The sequence below is a fragment of the Podarcis liolepis genome, assembly GCF_965112155.1.
Source record: "Podarcis liolepis genome assembly, chromosome: 16".
In the NCBI taxonomy this organism is placed as follows: Eukaryota; Metazoa; Chordata; class Lepidosauria; order Squamata; family Lacertidae; genus Podarcis; species Podarcis liolepis.
Window position 1 is genome coordinate 15,659,505 of NC_139567.1, and position 23,449 is coordinate 15,682,953.

At 47.7% G+C, this 23,449-nt stretch overlaps 1 protein-coding gene across 5 annotated transcripts in view; it reads right to left on the reverse strand.

The window, feature by feature from the left end:
• Window positions 1–19,378, reverse strand: part of DSCAML1 (DS cell adhesion molecule like 1) — a 166,509-nt gene extending 147,131 nt beyond the window's left edge. The window contains exons 1-4 of one of the 5 annotated variants that reach the window (XM_083480326.1): window positions 18,883–19,378; window positions 18,462–18,580; window positions 3,983–4,300; window positions 948–1,094 (exon numbers count right to left, since the gene is read on the reverse strand). In XM_083480326.1, the coding sequence (XP_083336452.1) occupies window positions 948–1,050 (103 nt within the window). In that variant the 5' untranslated portion in view covers window positions 1,051–1,094; window positions 3,983–4,300; window positions 18,462–18,580; window positions 18,883–19,378. Of the gene's footprint in view, window positions 1–947; window positions 1,095–3,982; window positions 4,301–14,636; window positions 14,841–15,153; window positions 15,169–18,461; window positions 18,581–18,882 lie in introns of those variants that run through there. The other 4 variants (XM_083480327.1, XM_083480328.1, XM_083480325.1 and 1 more) reach the window with 4 other exon arrangements.
• Between the last annotated feature and the right edge of the window lie 4,071 nt (window positions 19,379–23,449).

The window sequence follows — 23,449 nt, forward strand, 5'->3', positions numbered from 1 at the left end:
ATCAATGAGCAATTTATAAAATCAGTTTTCTTTTCCTTCTAATAATACAGAGTGTGCACTGAAAAGGTCAAAGAGGGGGAGGAGGATCTCCCTTCACAATCCTTGGTGCACCCCCCCCCCTTCTTCTGGGTCTGCCCAAACCCTGGCAGTCTCTGCAGAAGTAGGGCTTTGAGGCAGGCTGGTCAAATGTTCTCTCCAGATAGCCTTTAAAGACCAATTAAAGTCTTGCAAGACACAAGTCAGATTCTTTGATTTGAGTGTTTACTTCCAAGAACAATTCAAAGTAACATCCCCAACCATTTGATGGATTTCATTCTAAGGCACTTCCAGGCTAAACACAATCTTTGGTTCTGTGTGGCTCCTGTTTGTCTCAAGGGCACTATCTTGAAGGGAGGAAGGCATCAGCCAATGCATGTCTCAGTATAATAAGACCAGTTGCTGGGAAGCTCAGGCAGGGAGAGGAGCTCAAGCTGCTGCATTTGGGTCCTGCCTGCAGGCCTCCTCCCAGAGGCATCTGGTTGTTTACTCTGAGAACAGGATGCTGGCCTGGATAAGCAGCCAGTCTCTTCTTGGTGGTCTGAGCAAGACTATCACCTCCTCACATTCCCCTCATCTCTCTGAATGAGCGTGGCACCAGCTAGTCCACCACCATAGCCCCCAGATCCAAGCTCTAAGGGGCCTTACAGAGCTGACTAAATGCAGAGGCAGCCCAGCTCTGGGAAGGAGGGAATCCACCCTGGGGCCCTGTTCCTAAAAAACATGGGGGGACCACTCTTGTGGCCCCATTGGCATTGGGACTTGGCAAAAGGGCTGACAATCCTCAGCCAGCATCCATTGTGCCCCTTGGCCAGGGATCACTAGAGATAGAATGACAACAGATATCATGTGATAGAAGAAAGGAAGCAGCAGGACCAGGGGGTGAGGGGCAGCAATGCCTCCTGTCTTACCTGGGATGATAGAAACCGTGTCTTTCTCCCAGGACACAACACTGACATATTCTTGCACCGAAGAAGGGATGAGGCACTTGAAAACAGCCACGTTTCCACGCATTGACCTTTGATCCTCCACCCGGACTGTGTAAGGTTCCCTGAAAACTGGGGAGAAAGAAACAGGGAGGTGGTGATTGGGACAGAGTGGAAACCAGAAGCCATTGCTGCACTTCAAGCAGAATTTCATCCCCTTTGTTCACAACCCTGCACAGTCATCCATCCTACAGCGCACATGACACCAGGTTCGCACGTGGCTTTCAATTGGGAGCACTCCTCCAAGAAGCGCCCAGAGACTTTGGCCTGCATTGTGCATTGGGGCAGGATGTATTACCAGCTGTTTTTCCAGAGCCAACAAACCTCCACCTAGCCTAACACACAATAAACCCAGTAAAACAAACAAGAACCTCAGTAAAACAAAGGCACAAAGTATCACAGTGCAGAAAATAAATTATCCTGTCATATGCTGAAAGCTGGTCGAAGAACGAACACCAGCAGTTAAAATTTATTTTAAGTATATAATGCCCTACAGCCAAGTTGCAACAGGAGTAAAAATTCAAAACACATAAAATAATAACTATCAGCCACAAAACATATTAAATCAGCATAAGACAACGGGGGGGATAAAAAAAAACAATTTGAATCTAGAAGAGATTAAAAGGCCTGGGGAAATAAGACCAGGAGCCAAAACGATAACAAAGTAAGGTGAAGGCAAGACTCTCTGTGCTGCTGTCTCCTTTCCTCAGGAACCACCTGCTGCAGCTCACTCAGCAGGAGGACCAGAAAAAGGCCTCCTGCAAAGTCCTTGGTGTGCAGACTGGTACATGGGGAAACAGTTGATCTTTCAGGGATCCTGGTCCCAAGTTATCAAGAGGTTTAAAAGGTGGAAAACAACACTCTGAATAGGGTCCAGAAACAGGCTGAGAGCCAGTGAAGTACTAGTGTGAGACCTGTTCCTACTACAGCTCGTGGGCAATCTTGCAGCTGTATTCTGAAGTTTCTAGACAACCTTCAAAGGCAGCCTACATACAATGTATGAAAAACATAAGAAGTGTCCGGCAGAAGCTGGATCAGACCAAAGGGGGCCTATCTAGTCCAGCATCCTGCTTCTCACTACAGCCAGAAAATGCTCCAAAGCAGAGATGTACCTGGGAGGAGGGGGCTAGATGGGGGTTTTGCCCCAGGTGAAGCCTCCATAGGGTCACCATTGAGGCTCCCGGCCTGTGTGTATGTGTTTGCACAAATGTGCATGGGGGGGTGCCAAACTGGGTCTTTGACCCAGGTGAAATAAAGGCTACAAGGAGGCCATAAACGTCACAGCCTCCTGCTGATGCTGTGCCCCAGAAACTGGCATTCAGAGGCACACGGCTTCCAATACTGCAGGTAGCATATAGATACCGTTACTTGAGAGATTTATGCTGTACAAATATATCTAATCTCCTTTTGAAGACTTATGTGTTCCAAAGTTGGTGGCCATCTCTACAGCTTGTGGCAGCAAAAACCATAGTTTTAACGACGCATTGTGTGAAGAAGTGGTTCCTCTTGTGCCTGTCCTCTGTTCAGCTTCAATGGATCCCCTCAGGTTCCAGTACTATATGAGAAAGAGAGAAAAGCTTTTCTCTTCATACCTCACGTAATTGTATAATATGCCACAGGGAAAGAGGGATATTTGACCCTCAAGTTAGCCAGAAGATGTAACTGGTAACAAATGTTAGAGGAGTTAAGGGTTCAAGGATTCAACCCTTCCCTTCCCATTGGGAAATATGTGTCGGAATGCAAATTGATATTTGGCATTCAGAAACAGGAGGATTTCCCCAACAAGGCCCTTTAAGATATTCAGAATCCAAATCAGTCTTTTAGAAAGTCATACATTACAATGCTGAAGCCACCAAAAAAAAACTGCTGATCAACGCTTGTCGTCCTAAACATGCAGTTTAAACCAAGGGCACCACAGACAACTGCAGGAGAAAGAGGTGGTGTTGCCCAGGCCCGGCAACAGCCCACAAGGGCACACTGGGGGGAAAGTACCCATAGCAGAAACCACAGCCTGCCCACCCACCTCCACACCTGGGAGGGCCTATTTCCAGCTGTGGATTTGGAAGGAAAAACTACCAGTCCTATTTCTTCAGAGTCACAAAGGTAAAACGTCAACCAGAAAAGAGTCCTTACTGGTTTAGGGAAGAAGTAAGCACCTGCCATAAAAAGGTCCAACTTGTATCCTCCCTCCCACATTGCTCTTTCAGCACTCACAGGTGTGAGCCACAAGCAGGGAGGTAACCAATGCATAAAGAGAATTCTGAATGCTCCTCTGGCCAAGTGCAACCCGTGCCCTTAAGTTCTGTCCTTACATTCTTCTCGCCCTGCACCTCCCCAATATTATAACCAATGCTGTAATTCGGGTAAATAATTCACTTCTGGATATTTAATGTCAGTCTACACTGCTGCAAGGCAATGAAGGAAGAAAGCTCCTTTGGTCCCTGGGGTAGTATGCACTTTGCTAGTCCAATGCTTAATAGGTTACCTAATGGAACCACTGGGGGTACTCAGCCCACCCAGTCTCTGACAATCATTGACCAGAAGAGCTCTGCTACTTTGCTCATCATTTTCCTCTGCTTAATTAGCCATCAGCCTGTTTAGGCTGCAGCTCACAAAGCAAGTAGGATGGCTGCAAAGGAACATTTCCTATACAGGTGACAGGAGTTTGGCCCAGCTCAGACCTCACCAAAAGGTTTCATTCAAAGTGTCTAAAGAAGCCAGCATAACAAAGAGTTCTCTGAAATTCAAAAGTCAGCATTCAGACACTCATCCAACAGACACTCATTTACCTCTCCTAGAAAATATTCCTGATTGTCTGGGACCAAACACAGCCACAGCTGTCTATGCTCTGCTAAAAAAGTAACTGGGCACAGGCCCAAAGACTGCCACCATCCTCCCTCCGCTACAAGTGAAGTCAACCATACTGAAGACAAGACCCAGAGCAGCCAGTCAGCCAATACCTGCTTTAACCCGGATATTTGGGCTCCTGATTTTCCCCGCAGAATTCTCTGCAGTACAGAAATAGTCGTTGTCGTGGATAAAGCTATTGAAGGCAGATGGCGAGAAAGGGTAGAGCTGCAGCGTCCCATTGGCGTGGACGTGACGGATGTGTGGGACATCATAGATGTCATCCCCAGTGGCGAGGTACCAGCGAAGGGTGGCACTGGGGGACCCTGCTGCTGGACAGGGGATTACCACCCCCACAGTGCTGGAGAAGGTCACCTGCTGAATGGAGTCGTTCACAAAGTAGAGGCTGGTTCCAACATCTTCTGTTTGCGCTGCAGAGGAGAAGAAAGAAAATGGGAGATCAAGCGTTATGAGGAGTGGTGCCAGGAGCGCCCTCATGCAAATCCCAAAAGCCATTCCAGTCATTGCCACTGGATACTTCCACTACCTTAGCTCACCCACAGCACCAAGGAAATGAGACAGTGGCTCTTTTCTAGGAATATTTGCTGAGACACCTTCTCCAAAGGCAAGGCCAGCAGAGGCCTGCTAAACTTCCGTTTCAGAGCCCAGTGCAAATTCACAAGGTCCTGGCTTACAAGTGCCAAACAGACCCTCAAGGCCACATCAGAATGAGGCTGTTTGGCTATGCCAGGAGGTCTGCCCTCTGGGGGAAGGATTTACAGCCCCAATTATTGACAAGAACCACAGAATCAGAAGCTTCAGCAGGCATCCCTCAAACCACAAGGACAGCAGCTTCTGAAATGCCTTCAGAGGAAGTATCTGCCAAATGTTCAAAACTCAAGAGCTGACTGGGCAGCCAGGACTTCATGAAGTACATACTCCAGATCCCTGTGAGCTTATATGTTTTCCATCAACCCTCTTACAGAATGAATAAACCCATTAAAAAAAACCCCAAAAACCCCTAAACATTTCAGCAAACAATTTAATGAATCTCACATAACCATGAGTGGTAGAACTGAGCTTCCCATTTATCCAATTTGTCATGTTGTTGAGAACATGTGTAACTTAGCACATATACCAGGGGGAGGGGAGAGAGAAGACTGATGAAGATTTTCAGAAGAATCACTGCTCAAGGGTACAATAGCTATCAAAGGAGGGAAACATCTACAGCTGCTCAGGTGGAGGGTAGCTTGGGAAGAGATAATGGAAGGAGTTGAGGGACAAGGACCTCCCCACCCCACTCTTGCACAGGAATATCATGCACAGGAATAAGGATCTGGGTTAAGCCAGTTCAGCCAATTACACCCACATCTCCCTCCAGTGTCTTTTTCAAGATCTGCCAGGCCTCTGTGCTGCCCTCCAGTGTCCAGCAGGAAGCCTCTTGAAACCACCACCACCCCAACAAGGAAGGCTTAGTCAGTTGCTCTGGTGTCACTTCTGCCATTTACTGTGCCATTCACGGGGTACGGGGCAGTGTGCCTAAATCTCAGATATGGGCAAGAGCACCCTACTTGGGGGAAAGAAGCACTTTTGTCTTCTCTGCAAGGGGCACAAGCACACCCACCCACACCAACACCTATATACATGCTGGAGGCTGCAATGTGCTTGGATGGGGCCAGATATTTCCTGAGAATCAGCTGGAGGTCCCCAAAGCCATTCAGATTTGACTCCTTTTTTTAGCTGTGCTACTTTTAAGTAGGTGGAAGGACAAAGATCGAGGACGGAGCAATCTGTGCCAGGGAATTAGCAGCTCCTCCTCGGGCTCAGAGCCCAGCCACCTTCCCAGCTGCGCCTACAACCATGCAAAGAAGGAAAAAGCACTATCGCTTTGGACAAAGTCACAGGGGACCTTCCACAACCTCAATTTTTCCCCAGTTTTTTTTTTTTTTTTTTGCTTGGGGGGGTGCAGGAGGGAGACAAATGGCAGCGAATGGCAAAAAAATGGCTCATCTATTAATATTCTTAGCAGACCACTTTACCACCACCAGCCCCTCCAGGGAGGATGCCTCCATCCCAACTGCTCATTTGAGGAAAGGCTATTAAAGCCTTATTGGGCACAGCAATTCACATCTCAACACAAAGCAGGGATGAGACCGTAAACGCTAAGCAAGATGGGAAAAAATATTTTTGTTTTCATCATGATGGTGAATATTCAGAAGCCGTCTCCTCTTCTAATACCATGGGTCCAAATACCACGCAGCTTTCTTGGGCTGGCATTAGAAAATAATATCTAGAATGTTTTAATTACTTCATAGTACAGGCACAGTAATGTGCATCTCTTAGAAACAAGGAAGCAGTTAACAGAGCTGCAAGACAGCAAAAACTGTCTGAATGGAGCCACAGGAGGCGATGGAAAGGCTCTTCACACACCCGCCCCTCTCTCAGAATAAGCTCCTTGCTCTGGATACAAACATCTGCCTGACAAAATTGCTGGGGTGGGGAGGCACTCTGCTGCAAGAGAAGATTTTTGGGGGGACAAGATGCGCCACACCATTTCCTGCTATTTGCCAGGAGGCACTTTGTTATGGACCAAACAATGCTTCTGCTAGATTCATCCCAAGCCTCCCCAGGACAAAACCCAAACACAAGGATCCCCTTCTCTGAAACTCCAGGCAGACGACACACACTCATCATAGGCCCTTGCCAGTAGGGAAGAGGCACAAGCCAGCTTCCAGTTACTGCTACCACGATACCTAAGACATGCTACCCATTGAGTTCCTGCGTCTCTCCTCACCATCAACTCAGGGTCATCACAACTACATAACAGCAAATTTAACTAGAAGAGTGTCAGAAAACAACCATCTAGTCCATTATTGTGTGAACATTGTCTGGCAGTCCCTCTCCACTCCAGGGTGTCCACGGCTCTGCTTCAACCCTGAGGTGAGGGAACTCCATCCCTGGTTTGCTTTCTTTTTCCCTTTTCTCTTGTTTTTTCCCTTACAAGAATTTCCTTGGCCCGCCAACATGTGTGAGTTTTACACAGGTAGAGTGAATACTCATTATCCTTTCAATGGCTAACAATGTTTGCCCTCTTTCCTAAGACCAAAATAAGCACCTTCTTCTCGATCCACCTAGTCCAGCATTTCTCTTTTGTTAAAAAGAATCCCAGTTGTGCAAAAGTGGGATTTGGTGCAAGACATAAAATTCAGCATCCGAAGAATTGCAGATTTTTGGTAAGAGAGTAGAGAGGCATTTCTAGCAGATAAGCTTGAACAGAGGAGGCGGGAAGAGCTGGACTTTCAGCAATCAAAGCTCTGAAGCTTTGTTACTTGATACAGCATTTCATCTTGTTGTTTTACTATTGTGTTTGTATTTCAGCCCTGTTAATAAGCCACTATGGATATATTATAGAAAGGCAGGATATAAATCTTCATAACAAATAAATAAATACACAAGCTCTGCGTACCTCCTGCCAGAAACAGAATTATGCCAGCCAAGCAAATATTTGCATAATGTATTCGGGTCACAGAACTGGGAAGAACAGACACAGCCCTGGTCCTGGCTTACAGAAATCTGGGCTCACTGCAAGAATGGCTTTAAGGGTCAAAATGGGGCCCTTAGAGGAGGCAGCCATGTTCATGCAGCTGCTAGCAAAGCCCACTCAGGTCCAGTAGGAGGGCCCCCATTCTCTCACCACTGCATTCAGTGCTCCCATGAGCAGCAACCCCTTGGGAGATAACCATTTTCTCTGCAGTGAGTCCACCACCCTACTCACCATGTTAAGGTTAGTTGCACAGATATGGGGGTGGGGAAAAAGAGGGGAGGAAATCCTCATAAATAAGGAGAGGAATTCAAATTACTAGTAAAGCTTTTGCAGGTCAAAAGGGGCGGAATGGATTTTTAATAGAAAATGGAAGTTATGGGATTGGTAGTAGTTATGAGACAGACGCATAGAGTTAAATCCATCTAATCTCCTTTACCATTTAACGGTGAGCACCATCCTAATTCCATGTTTCATAAAACTGCCTCCAAATCACCAGGAGAGATTAAAAACATAGAAATAGCCTTGCAATATTTTTAAAACAGAAATCACTTCTGGCATCTGGTCACAATCCTTGGCTGTAACCTACATATCAAAGGCATTAATTTAGACCCAACCTTCGGCACTGGTACAGAAGGGAGGATGGGATGGCAACAGAACAGCAGCACCAAAGCGAAGATGCACAGTCTGTGTTCCCAGCGCTGAAGAAAACACATTTCGAGTTCTCACAGAGCAATCTTCTTAAATTGTAGGAAATTGCAACCTAGAGGTATTGAAATATTAATACTTCGGCTTTGTCCGGGGAAAGAGATTCATTTTGTCATCATTCTACCATAATATTTACTCATCTTCCTCACTGGACTTCTTCAAGTGTTGCACTGCTAGAAGGAACCTGGCAAAGAAAGATGAAGGTCCCTTTCTGTCAAAGCAGTCGTCTGCATCCAGCACACGTCTTGGGGGCAAAGCACAGAGATGTTTCTGACCCCCTTCCAAGAAGTCATCTTCTCACCCTTCCACATGTTACCACACCCTCTAAATATCATAGACTGAGATGCTACACTGGCCCAGCCTTTGGTCCACAGGTGAGACCACAAGGAAAAATGATCTTGCATGACAAGAACATTGCTCTTCTTTTCAAGGGTCAAAAGACATTTACGATGGCTTAAACCTACTGAAGAGATGTGAGGGGAAGTGGGCTATTTTATTTTATTTTTTTACAGCCCACCAGTTAGCAGCCTTTAGTGGAGATTTTATATTTTACCAGTCAGATGAATTCAGCAGGGAATACCGCAGTCAATAGGGCCTCACCTAAGTCACAGGCTCCTGACAGGTCTCTGCCAAATGGAGCTGCAATCCTCAAAAACAAGAGGTAAAAGATACAGATGCCACCAAGAGTTGAGTAGGAATCAGCAATGGTGGCTGCAAAAGTGGGGCAGATGTCCACTCCATCAGACTTCAAAGGATGCAGTGGTTTGCGGGTACAGAAATTTCAACCTCACCATGAGCTTAGAAAGCTGCTCCATCCTTGTTGCCCGCCCTACTGATCACAGGCTCTTACTGTGCACAGGTACTGTTCATGGGTAGGGGGTAACAAGTCAACAGCAAAATGTGCAGAGCATCTCTAGGGTAAGCTGTCTTTTCCAGGCAGCAATTCCTCCTCCATCGCGCCTTGCTCCCCCACACCCAAGTATCATTCTCTGAAAGCACACTGAATGGTGAAGGGACTGAATGGTGGAGTTAATGCACAAGATGGACTTGGACAACATGTTCAGTGGGAAAAGGGGAGCAAGAAGAAGCAGGAGAACCCCCAAACCTGCCTTGCCATTCCCACCTAGAAGCTAAGTTAACAATGAGCCACAAACGGCTTTTTGACAAGAGGTGCAAGAAGCTGCCAGCAACCTTTGCTTCCTCATAGCTTGTTTATGCCCTCTTTTTTTTTAAAAAGGGGGGTAAACTGGACTTCTGAACACTGCAAGGCAAAGACCACCTTCTTTCCCCCTTAAATGGCTTCAGACACAACCAGCTATTACACCAGCCACCCTTGGACTATGTTAGGAGACTTATTCTCTCCTTGGATGCAATCTATCTGCTGTAAGTGTAGAGCTTAGGAAGAATTTAAATAACTTGCTTCTTAATTTAAAAAAACAACAACCTTAGCAGCTGTCAGAATAAGTGAGTGTGTCAGGGACACCAGTGCCGAGATGACAAGGCAAACAACCAATTCTAAGGGATCAACCTCCCTCTGGGAGCCTTCAACCTTACCCCTTTTAGCTATCACTCCCAATGGCTCATTATCAGAATCTGAACCGTGAGGAGAAGGGAAGGATTTCACCCAAAATCATGCAAGCCAACCACTGCCTCAACCCTTTGGTTAAGATATTGGAGGGCATTGCCTCATGGCCCACTTTTTGACAGAGTACTTCCTTGCCTCTTGCTCCAGAGGACAGCATGCGTCAAAGCGCTCTGTGCTGAAGACTCTACATCCATCAAGAGCAGGGGTTGGCAACCTAAGGCCCATGGGCCACAAGCGGCCCATGGGGGCTGTTTAAAACCGGCCCATGGGCCCCTGTCACCCGCTCAGTCATCTCCCGTGTGCCACGCTAAACCAGTGTGCAGCAAAGCGGGGAACGCCTTCCGTGACACTGGCAGGCATCCCGTTGGCTGCAGGAAGCTCCTGCAGCCAATGGGAAGCTGTGCATGCCTCCTCCGCACCGGAAGGAGTGCCGGAAATAGTGTTTGCGCATTTGTGCATGTGCCTGCACTCCGGCCCACCACAGCGTCTGCAGGACCATGAACCAGCCCAAGCCACAAAAACTTTGCTGACCCCTGATCAAGAGCATCCAGGTTAACAGTTCCCTGAGAATGAGGGAATGAGGAGCTGGCATCCTTCTGGAAGTCTTGACTGGGACAGAGACAGCTAAACACTGGAAATCAAGCGGCAGTAGGGAAGAGACTGTGGTGCAATTGAAGCAATTACAGTATGCAGAAGCCCAAGCATCTCCTTTGCCACACCCAGAACACTATCTGCATAGTCATGCATCCAATGCATGCCTCGCCCCAATGAGATCTCCCCTCCCTGCCACAGATGTCTCATGCTAAGATCCCACACCCCTTGCTAAACACACACACACATATATATATATTGGAAAACTCACCAACCACCACATTAAATTTACAAGGATAATGTGGTGAATCTGTGGAGTGGGTGTTTTTGTGTTTTAAAGATTTGTTACGTTAATGACTCTGGAATTTTTTAAAATACAAGTTGAAAAAATAAAATATAAAACATACAAGGAGAGGCTATGCACTGCTTGAAATTGGGCTGATCAGCCATAGGAGGGCAGTGCACCAATTTCTGGCACCCAGTGTGAGTTTTGTTTCAGCTTCTCTCAGCTCCATTCCATTTTAGGCAATGGGCAATAAGCTGTTTGCACCATTTTGAATACACAAATTACTAATTGCCACCACAACTTCCCTTGCTGGGAGAAGCTCTGACCCAGCTCTATTATTCTGCAAGTCTAGAGAAGGCAGGAGCTTTCAGAAGCCTCTCTCCAGAGTTCTGTTCATCTCACCCAACCGCCATGTCTACCAGGCACTTCAGGATAATGCACACAGGGTTCAAATGCACACACTCACACACCTCCATCAAGGGTAAGCTAAAAGTGAGCTGGTGGGGACATTACAGCCAAGCAATGCTATTTAGCACATTGGCAAAGGCCACCATATCATTTTTTTTAAGGAAAAATATTTAGCTACATTTTAAGGGGAAACCTCTTTGCATGATTTGCCACAAATTGAAGGCTTACTGAGGATGAGGAAATACAAACAACAAACACAGATGGAAGAAAAAGCTGAAATCCAGCAGATTTTTTTTTCCACTTCCATTCAGATACAATAAATAATTTTGCTCCTTTCCGATTTCTCAAGGAACTGAAATTGAAGAGGCCTTTCAAACTGCTTTTCCTAATATGGAAAACTGGCTTCCCAATTGCCTCCTTCTCTGGTATAGAGTGGCAGGTGGTTAGTCCATGCTGTTTGGAGAAGGGAAGAAATCACACCTCCTGGCACATTGCAGAACGTGTGGGCCGCCATGTTGGGAGGATCTGAGCCACAGAATGTGAGAGACGCCTCAGCTCTTCCTCTCTCACAGAGCTCCTCCGCTGCTGGGAATGAGACAGGGGGGCTCAGGCAGCCCCTCCAATGCCAGCCTAGCAGGGGGAAAATAATGACAAGAGAAGGGTATGGAGGGTGCTTACGAAACAAATATGAAATTCTGCCCACTCTCACCGGTGCAGTTAACACCGGAGGGGGGAGAGATGGCTACGTGTCACTAAATTCCATCACCAAGCCTGGAGCCAAGTTGTGCCCAGCTTGCTCTCAAGAGCGCCAAAAGCTCCAGCCGAGATAGATAATGGGGGCAGCACCCCCTAGATTTTAAAGGTATGCTGCTTGGCAGCCAACTTGGGGTTTGGAGGACCCCAGGCAATGGGTCATCAAGGCTTAGCAGTCATGCAGGGGTGGGCAACTTCCCCTGCCCCCATCCGTTAGCTTCCAATGCCGCTGCTATTTAGCAGAACCTGGAACATGTCAAACCAGCCCTTTCTCTACAGCTTAATGAGGATCCCATGTTTAATTTCTAAGACAAACAAAGCACAATGAGGGGGAGGCACAAGGGAGGAAACAGAAGTGGTGCAAATGGGAACTAAATAGCTGCCTGATTTTAATATGAGAAAAGCTCCACATAAATAGGATGCAGCAGGCAGAGGTGGGGTGGAAACAGAATTGCAAGCATCCCCCACCACCACCACCACCACCCTGCGCCAAGCCATGGATACCCAGCCATGACACTGGACATGTCTGCAAAGCAAGCAGAGTTGCTCACATCCCTCTCCTCTGCTCCCAAGTCGTAAAAGCAGTGACACTGAGCTCTCTGCCCAGTGAGATACCCACATACACTTGTTAGCCGCCTGTATATAAATCTGGGAAATGGGCTCCAACCCATTGACGGTTTTTTCCTCAAACTTTAGTGTTCCCTTGGATCAAATGTTTATTTGCTTTTTTGTTATAACAGAGCCCTTTTCTACAACAGAAGCCCATTAAACTGTTGTGCTTAGATGCCCAAATATATTAAGTATCCAAAAGGCTTTTCATGCATTAAGCAATATCATTTCTCACCCTAATATAATGTAACCTATTGTATTGTTATTCACTTTCTGGAACTGCTCCATTTTAACACTTTCTAACAAAGAAGCAGTTAGGGGTCCATTAAAAAAAAAATCATGGCTTCCAAAAAGGGGATGAGGCTGTGCGAGATTCTGTTGAGGAAGACTCAATTTGGTCTTCTCAAAGACTGAACAGCTGCTACCACCAAAGACACTTTCCCAAACCACTGGGAATGAAACTAATCAATCAATCTAGTACAAACAATTATTATTTTGCCTGTGAAAAAATCAAAGGGAATATAGCACACATTGTGTGTGTTTTCCCCCCTCTTCCTTTTGCACAGTCAAAATGCAAATGCAGGCAAATCAGATGCTGGCATGGATGACAGAGACAAGCAGAACCTCAACACAGAGAGATCTGGGGGGATGCTCCCCCCAAAAACAGACTAGCCCTAGCTTTAATTAAAAAGTTACTTTATGATTAATAACTGGCATTCACATAACTATTCTGCCCAAAACAAACAAAACATTTAAAATGTGCTAAAACAAACAAATAGGTATTCATTCTACAGCAACCACCCAATTTCTGTATGTTGCTCTCTTAACAGTCTGTCTGATTGGAGCCAAAAGAAGGAGAGACACTTTGCTTTGCTCACAAGGCATGACAGGATAAAATCTCACAGTGGAACCTGTGAAAGGGAAGGCAGGCAGGCAGGCACCCCCCAAATTGCAGCGCTTGCATGATTGTTCTTGTGGATTGTGCACCAAACAGATGGCAGAAGCTGCAAATTGCCCATCCTTTTATGCAACACAGATCGATTACACTAAACCGGGTTGTAATTTCATCCGATGCAACATCCAATTGCCTTCTGGTTACAATGGCTTCATTAGTGGGGGCCCAATTTCTGTACAGAAGACCCCCAAACCCCAGCTTCCAGTTCCAAACAGAACCTTGCTTCTTAAAGAATTGCATTGCCCTGACAACTGAATTGGCTCATATCCCCCCTTTTCCAAATCTGATTCCTTTCCAACTGCTGGGCTAGATTTAGTAAAGCACTCCTAGAGGGGAGGCTGTTATTTTAAAGGCATATCAGGGTTTGAACTATCTTATGGGATTAGAATATGGCTCAACGTTGACTTTGACAACTGGGGACAGAAGAACAAAGCTCTAAAAGTATCGCTGGCAGCTTTAAGCCTTGGAATTCTTGCTCGAACACACAGGGAGATGCTGCCTTGGTATCTATTCAACATTCACGTAATTAAATACATTTCTGCAGAGATGGGCTGAGGAGAGGCGGGGGTGCGTTATTTTTAATTTCCCTGATGAATGAATTTCAGAGGCTACAAAGAGTTAATGGCAATAATTGCCAGCTCAGGGATCCAGACTTGCTCTCTGCCTGCCCAGCCTGTGCCAGGCTCCCGGGCACAGCCCCTGCTAACCCAAAATTCACATTCACCAGAACAGAAACCCAAAAGCAGACAACACCAACATTCCCCAGGGTTGATGCTTCTTCTGGGAGAGACTGGCAGAAGGGGTGCCCTACACACACATATATATATTTGGGGGAATGTGGGGGGGGGACACACAAAGCAAAGCAAAATATAGGCCATCCCCACCTCAAGATGGGGGGGACACAGCTAGCAGCATAGCAGCCCTGACAAATCTGAGAACTCCCCGTGCAAAAACAAAAAAAAAACCTAGAGTTCTGGATCACATTAGGATCGTTTTCCACAACGCCCACCAACCACCTTTGGGGAAAGAGGACCTACACACTGGTCAAAAGCAGACCAAAGTGCAAGTCTGAACTAGCCCAAGCACCGGCGACGGGAGGGGGGGGCGCCAGTGTAGGGTGCCCCCTCCGTCGCTGGCAGGTCAGGAAGCACCCTCTTGCCCGAAGCCGAAGGGCGCTTCCACCGCGAAAGAGTCAGAAAGTGCGGTGGGCTGACCGGGAGGAAGAGCTCCCTGGAGCCGGGCGCAAGTGGCGTTGGGGAGCCGCCGGGCATTCCGGAGCGGCTCGGCTAGAAAAGTTCCCGACCCGACGGGGCGCCGCCGCCCTCGCCTACCTGGGCTGGTCCAGGAGTTGAGCAGCAGGAGGCAAGAAGTGACCAGCCACATGCCATCCAGGGGGGCCGGTGCCGCGGGCGGGCGGGCGCCCTGCCTCTGCCGCTGCCCGTGTCCCTGGCCGGCCCTCGCCAGCTTCCCCCGTCGTCGGATGCTCCGCGCTCGCCTGCCCTCCTGCTCGCTCGCCTGCCCGCCTAGCGCTGCGCCCAGCTGCTGCTACTGTCAGCCGGCGAGCCAGCGAGGAGCGAGCGCGCAGGAAGGGAGGAGCGGGGCGGGCTCCCACATCCCCGCCCACACAGGCCGCGGGGGGAGGCGAGAGGGAAGGGGACGCCTCCCTCGCTCTCCTCGAGCGCTAACCTCCGGCCAGGCAGGGGCAGGTGCGCTCGCGGGCAGGTGCCTTCCCGGGGCTGGGCGCGCGCTGCTTGCCCGCCCGCTCTCCCGCGCCCTTCCGGAGACCACCCCGAGGAATGCCCGGAGAAGGGCAGCCCGAGCCGAGGCGAACCCAACAGTCCTTCTCACCTGGACGCTCCTAAGCCACCAAGTCGGCGCTACCACGCTAGGCAGTTTCCGCTTCCAGCGGGCAGTGGCAAGAGGTCATCCCGGCGCCCAGCCTCTGTCCGGACTGGCTCAAAGGCTCTTATCCTGTGGACAGGCTGACCTAGGGCTTGGAATTGCTCCAAGCGAATATGCACGGGGAAAGGGGTTTGCATCGCTGGCAAAGAGCTGCCTACTGGGTGCACCTCAGCTCTCTTCTCTTTGCTCCAGGAGAGGGGCACTTCCCCACCCCACAGGGGCAATTCAGTTACACCCAAGGATTCCCCCAGCAACTCTGCAGCTCCTGCAGTGCTCACAAGCCTACAGCGCTGAGGAGCTACCTCCGATTCATCAGGCAGACCTCCCTGTGCCAAACCTGAGCTAGATCAGAGCCTGGATGGTTGTGAGAGACATCTGTTGCAATGCTGTGTACATTCTAACACAGGGGTGGGCTGAAGGTAGATCTAGATCCAAGGGGTTTCTGACTACCAACTGGCCAACAAAAGCAACAACAAAAAGGCTTTATAAAGCACAATAATAATATTGCTGAAACAAAGAAAGCTTGGGGGAGAACCAGTATACTAGTAAGAGTGTGTGTATATGTATGTATGCACTAGTATACTGGTTCTCCCCCAAGCTTTCTTTGTTTCAGTGCACACACACACACACATATAATCAAGTGTGAAGTCTGCCTTACCCCTGTTCTTAAATATATGAATTCTGGAATCACAGAATTGAAAGTGCCCTTGGAGGCCACTACTTCTTCAACTGGTGGGTCAGGAGCCACTGCTAGGATGTTGCCTGATCTAAGGTGGGTCACAACCATAGCTGTCAACTTTCAGATTTGAAAATAAGGGATCAGCAGCCTCATCTGTCCCGGGGACAGTCTACAGGATATCTAACAATCCAGGATAGCAGCGGGAAGCAGTGGGAAACGGCGCTGGAATAAGGGAATTTCCCGCAAAAAAGGGAAGGTTGACAGCTATGGTCACAATAGCCCCACTATTGCATGCTTTTACAAAAACTAAAGAAATGGGTCCCCATGTTTGAAGTGTCCCCCATTGTGTGCGCTGTTGTACATGCATAGCTGCAGCTTAACGTCCTTAAAGCGTATCCTGGCACCAGCCACAGAAGCAGAACCTCTCATCCAAGAGCTAACAGTGCAATCCCAACCCCCAGATATTCCAGTTGGGAGAGGTCAGGATGTAGCATATATTCCCATCTCTTGGTGAGTTGGGCATGAGCCAGCATAAATGGCTTAACCCACCATATCTGCTTACCTCAACTGAGGGGAAACCCCTGCTGGTTGTTGTTGTTCTGATGTAGAGGGCAAAAAAGGAGATATGTCAAGAGGGAATGGACATGTAGAGGGCAGGGAGAGGAAGTTGCCCTGCATCCTAACTCTCTTCATTCACTTGTCTTACCCACAGAACCAGGGTTGTGTACATATTCCTGTTCACTCTGCATCTGGTGTGCTCCAACCACTGCTTTTGGAAGTGGTGTCCACACATTAGACATGGTCCCTGTCCATCCTGCATGTTTCCTGTAGTTTTTTATGACATGCGGCATTTTGAAGTGCTTTCCCCAAAACCAGCTTCGACCCAAATTGGGGGGCGGGGGGGAATACCTAGTTGCATTTTAAGCTGGTAATGTGTACACAGTCTTGGTGTACACCACCTGAAAACACAAATGTATCTTAAATTCACCCTATAGGAGTGGCAAAAAATAAAGATTTATACTGTCTCCATCCCACCCTCCGGCCAGGAACAGCTAGAATATAGCTTATCTTACACTGGAGATGTGTTGGTGCATCGAGAATTGCTCTGCCATTAAGTACACTCTTCACAGCACCATGATGGCCACGCATCCTTTCCTGACCAATCATCACAATTTTTCTAATAGTGTCTTGCCACTCTAAATCGACTTAACCTTTGGATGGGCAGTCTCTTGTCTCCCTGCCCACCAACCCCTTGAGACACATCCAGCCTTCATGCCTTGCATCCTGGCAAGCTGCACACGGAGCTGCCTCAAACTCACTAATTGGGTGTTACCAGTTAGTGAATCAAGGGCACTTGGCCCTAGAGATGTATTTCAGGTCAAACATTTCTAGCCACAGTACAATGTTCTAGGATGGGACTGTCCAAGCAAGCCTTACAAGCCTGTCCGCTGACTAAGACCAGAGAAAAAGTACATATTCTGCAAATGCTTGCTCTTTCTTAGGGCTGGGCAGACACTTGCTCCAAGGACACAAGAACACCCAGCAGCACCAGAATTCCTGGTTCAGCCCTGCAACCTATGCATCTGGTGTGCAAAGCAGCCTCTGAGCTGAGCCCCATCTTCAAGCCACAACAGAGTCTGCCTATATTCAGCATTTCCCCATCAGTGGCCCTCACTTCAGCCTAGGCAGAGAGCCTGTTCTAAAAGCAAAAAGTCATCTAGATCTTTAATAAGATCTTTAATAAGGCCCAGAGGTCAGAGGGCTGTAAAGTATCCTTTGACCTTGGCTAGTGCTTTCTCTTCTGCCTATTACATTCTCCAGGACAAGCAATCACTATTCCTCTTGCCCAGCAGGAAACTGAGGCAGAGTGATGCCAAAGATCATGCCATAAGAAAGACACAGAGCCAGGCAGTCCAAAAGGCTCCTTCCTGCCTACCTCCTCAATTTCACTCTGCCTTGCTGCTCAATGCTTGCTCTCCTTTTAAGGCAGAGCAGGGGAGCTCGTGGCCCTTAGGAAGAGAAGTAGCTCAGTGGTGGAGCATCTGGCTTGTACATGGAAGCCCCAGCAGCATCTCCAGGTAGGGCTGGGGGACATTACCTGAAGCGCCGGATTTAGGGCGGTTCCCCCCCACAGGGTGCTAAGTTGAGGGGCCACATAATAATAATAATAATAATAATAATAATAATAATAATAATAATAGGTATCGTCTGAGAAGATCTATTAAAAAGCAGCTGTATCAAAACGAATTACAGTATTGTGAAAATAACAACTACTTGGAGGGGGAGGTGCCAAATTTTGTTCTTGCTCAGGGCGCCGTATTACCCTGGTCCACCCCATTACCTCGCAGAGGTGCTGCCAGTCTGAGCTAGCTGACCCAATGATTCTGACTCAGTTCAAGGCAGTTTCCTATATTCCGTATGTCGCCCGACGCCATCGACCCTAGCCAGTTCAGCCAAGGGGGCCCGCGAAAGTCACCGCGGTTTCAAGGGTTGCTGTCGATCGCCCCAGGCAAGAAAGGAAGGCGCCTCCTTCCCCAGAGTTTAGAGCTCCGCCTTACCTTTTTAAAAGCCTTACCTGAAAGGCGCTAGCCGGAAACCTGAAGTCCCCCAGCGCAATTCCCTGCCCACCGTTTCTCGTCGCTACCTGGTGCACACACGTGCCCATCCGATGGGCGGCGGCGGCGACACGCTCTCCTGTGATTAAAGGGGGGGGGGATGAATGAATGAGTGCCGCCGGTCCGAGACTCCTGCTGCCCTTCCTCCCTAGCTGGGGTCCGTGGGGTTTGGGACTAAGGGGAGGCCTACACTCCACCCACGAGTGACGGGCTTCTCAGAGGCGCCTGACGGGCCACTGTGAGAACAGGGCGCTGAGCGGGCCGGATGAGGCCCCTTTGTCCTGGCTTTTGGCTTAGGCTCTGAAGGCCTCGCCGGCTAAGAGTCGCCCCACACACCGGGGCCCAGTGCCCACTTTCACAGCCCGGCGGGGCTCCTCCTACCGGTGTGGGAGATTCCAAGTATGTCTATCCGCCGCCTCAGCGTCCCTCAAGGCCAGGCCTCTTGGCGAGCGGCAGCCTCGACCTACGGCTCAGTTGCCTTCGGCTTCCTGGGCTCCGTCCCGCCAGTTTCCCGCCGCCGCAACATTCCCTCGTGGCGCTTCCGGAGCGGGGTCCTGAGGGCATGGCGAAGGGGCTCCATCGGGCGCCGGCTCGCTCGTTTACCTTGCGAGGAAGCCCCATCGAAGAAAAGGACCGCGCTTCATTCCGAGCACCGCGGCGCCGTCTATAGTCTCTCTTCCGAGGGCGGGAGAGTTCGGCCTGGCAGGCTCCCTCTCAGCCCCAGGCAGGGCCTGCTTTGCACACACCATGTTCGTTTTTATGTATCTGATACTTTTCAATGGTCCCCTTCAAGCATTTCAGAGTAACCAGGACAAATAGCTACGCACAGGAAGCGGTTGTTGAGGCTCAGCTGTACAGCCGCGCACCTGCTGGCTACTGAGTTCTGCTTGCCTTGACTGAAAAGCCTAGAACACCTTGCAATGCCAGGGACACCCAGCCTGGTCCAAAATAAAGCCAAGACAACACTCTCAGGACAAATCGCCTGTTTTGCTGTTGTGTTGCGCATAACCCTGTGCATTCTCCTCAGGGTTGCACTTCTGTTCTTAGGGTATCAGAATTCCCCAGTGCTATGTAAGTTGTTGTATTCTTTGCCATGTGGGAAGTGATGGTAAAAGGAGTATGAAAGTCTTTTTAACTTGCAAAGTAATGAACAGCACAACTTTCCCCTGATAACTGCCCAGAACACCTTATTAACAAATAATAATAATAATAATAATAATAATAATAATAATAATAATAATAATTTTATTATTTATACCCTGCCCATCTAGTTGGGTTGCCCCTATAGGTTGCTCCCTCAAAAAAACTGTAGATTCTTACCCTCTGTTGATCTCTGTGTTCAGTATCTGTGATTTCTCTTCTCCATTGCCTCTGCTCAAGGGGGAACTACCCCAATATTATTGATGTAGATAAATCACAAACTTTTATAAACGGAGGCAACATGGAGGGGTTCCATCATCTATCAGGCAATGTGTGAAACTCCTTTGTGGCTCAAGAACTGCAGGGATCCCCTCAGCCAACCAAAAGAAGAGCATCCACCTCAGGTCTTGTCAGTTTGCAATAAAAAAAGAACATTTTGGGGTACAAGGAGGACTGAAACACTATTTTTTACGGAGGGTGAAAGGAAAATTTATTACCAAGGAGTACAGCTTTTTGGCGAACACTTTGCTATTGATGGATAAACCTTTCAGGGATCAAAACAAAGGAAGGGAGAATCACATGCGTGGCTCCATTCCAGCTCAGCCTTGTTGTCCCTGCCAAGCGAGTCTCTTCAGATACATTTAGCATTCAGTGCTCCTGCTATTGGTAAGTCATCAGAATATATCCCAAGTTCTGCTTTCTTGTTTCTTCTTCACACCCTCTTCACCAAACAGCTTTAGTGTGGCTGCCCCAGCAATCCTAAACCTGAGTGGGTCACTTCATCAGGAAGTTTCTTCAGAACAGAAGACCTCAGGATCTGTGTGAAAGTGAAACATAGGGAGCTCCACTGTCATTAGATGATTTGTGTAATGGAGCCCACAGATACCACATTGTAATGGGTTTGAGTTACTCGTGCGTAAATTGTCCCCGTTAGGGGGCTTAATTGCCTTGGTTAAACCGTCCTGACTGCACAGCCCATCTCAGTGTGGCTGCCTCAGTCGCTAGCAGAATCTGTCTGTGGGCATTTCTTAAACCTTTTCCAGCATAAAAGCTGTTTGACTCCCAGTCGTCTCCGCCTTTCATTGCGCGGGAGTCTTCTGCACAGGGAGGGCGTGGGTAGTGGAGGACCAGTGCTTTCCTCACTGACGTCCAGGGAAGAATCCCGGAGCTCTCCCTCCGCTTCCTCCCTTTTCCCTCCTTGATCCCTGGTGTTACGCCGATTTCCTTCCTCCTCTACCAAGCTGCGTCTCCCCCTAGTGCTGGTACCTTTCCTTCAGAATCGGGGAGCCTCTCCTTTGCCTTTCGCTCTGATGGCAGTTCCCTGACACACATGTAGGGCATTTGGCAAGTCATCAGCATTGTTCCTGGGAGCTCAGTGGATACAGGGACACTGCGGTCCACGGGCATGGATTAGAACCCACCTAGCTTGCAAAGAGGGTCCACACCAAATATCTCCTCACAATCAAGTCAAAACCTGGTTGAAGTCTTTTGATCAAAAAGCTTCCCTAAACCTGAAAATAAACAAAAGCAAAACAGAATTTGGGCCACCAAATTGCCTTGATTATATTCACACAAACATCTCAGACTTCTCAAAATGGGACTTGGTGAAATGCAGTAAAACTGGCCTCCAGCGAAGCTGCGCCCTTCTTGGCCCTTCCTCACTATATGCCTAGGCTGCCCGTATGGGCTGTCAGCCCTCTCAGCTCCCTCCCTCCTTCTTTTTTTCCCTTTTGCTACAGGAACAGGAGCATCTCACTACATGCAGCACAGTTGTGTTAGGGAATTATATTGTCCAGATCAGAGGTCCGCTCTGTAAGAAGATTACAGGGCTGGATAGAATTCTCACCAATTTTCAACCAGGTTTAGCAACTATCCAGTGAAAGTGGTCCAATAGGCTTTCGTCAAAACTTTAGAGTTGCACACAACTGTGTGGTTTAACTCAAATGCATTTCCCAAAATCAATAATAGCATAATACCTTTGTTGGGTCATGCATTTTTGAGATATTGCCCTTTAGTTTATTTAACCAAAGTGAATTTATCAGAAGCTGAGGTGGAAGGAACTATTTTTATTGTCAGATATCAGACTGCTAATCCAGGATGGAAGATGTATGTGGCAGGTTGCCTGCCTAGTGCAAGGAAAGCAGATCTCACACTTCATCTGGGTAGCGCTGGGGAGGAGTCTTGGCAGTTTTGGTGCCAACAACATAGGGAAATGCAGTTATGCAGCCTTGGAAACAAAATTTAGGTTGCTAGGTAGGAAATTTGAATCCATCATGTTCAAGCTGTTTTTTTCAGAAAAGCTACCTCTTCCACACTCTGGATCAGCTAAACAGGTGGAGCTGAAGGGTCTTAATGTGCAGATGAGAATGGTAGTGTCAAGAGGAGGAGTTTGATTGGTTAGGCACTGGAGAATGTTTAGGGACATACTGAATAGAAGCTCCACTTGAACTGAAATAGAACCAGACTGCTGGTGTTCAATACCAAAAATGTGACAGGGAGGCTTTTAAACTGTCTCCTAGGGGAAAGCCAATGAGCTGGGGAGTATCCAGTTTGGAAGAAACCATCCATAAGGGGTGAGGATGAAAATGGGGGCAGGATAGTTCTAGACTGTGAAGGTGCAGTAGGATATTTTTGAAAATGATGCGCAGAGTTGTGGATCTGCTTAGAAAGTAGGATTTCCTTTTGCAATCAACACATGAAATCTGTTGATGGAAAATAAATTGTTTATTATAAGCAGTACGCAACTTGGATAATATAACATTTTTAGTTCCAAACTAACCTAAGATGAAGAAAACAAAGATGGCCATGTTTTCCCCTTTATTCCCTGAAGAGATAATTCCAAGATGACCTTGCAGCTTGAGGTCCGAGAGAAGTGAGGAAGGAGAAGCAGAAGTTAGAGAGGATGCAACTTGAGAATATCAGTCTTAAGATCAAATGATAGGTCAGCATAGAGATCAAAGGGAAAGAGGCAGTTGAGGGATCTGGAGGTGGTTTACTCTTATCTGTCTTAACCCTATGCAAACTCTTTACTGCAAGCTGTGTTGCATCCCTACTTCCAACAGATATGATAGCCAGTCAAAGAAGCCAAAGGGGGAAACAAAGGTGCTATAGACAGTGTTTTATATACTAATGCCAGAAGCTTCTGAGCCAAAATGAGGCACTTGAAGAGCTTGGTTTTCAAAGGAGAACATAATGGAAACTGGATAAATTGATAGAACTATGAACTGCAAGTAGTTCTTCTTCCAGTACATTGTTAAACTATGGAATTCACTGTCACAATATATAGTAATGGCCACCAACTTCACTTTAAAAAAGAATTAGACAAATTTATGAAAGACAGGGCTATCAAAGTCTACTATCCAGGATGGCTATATACTACCTCCAGTATCAGAGGGTGCATGTATCTGCATTGCAGTTGCTTTGGGAATAGAATCAAGAAAACGCTGTGATGCTCATGTCTTGCTTGTGATCTTCCCATATGCCACTGTGGGAAACAGGATGCAGGACCAGGTAAACCTTTGGTCTGATGCAAGAATTCTCTTCTGATGTTCTCATCATCATGGCCTTTTTGGTTGTGGCATCCTCATTTTCTTAGTTTAGAGGCTGGATTCATTCCTGGGTGTCTTTCAGGCTTTGCTGGAAAGTAGGAGGGAGTGTGAATCCTTTTTCTATTCCTGAAATGTTAATAATTGTTTATAAACTATTTTCATTAACTGTTTTTTAAGGACTTGCCTGGTTGCCTGGTTGACGGTAGTTGTTATTTTTGTTGTAAATCACCTTGAGGGATTGGTTCATAGAATCTAAGAGT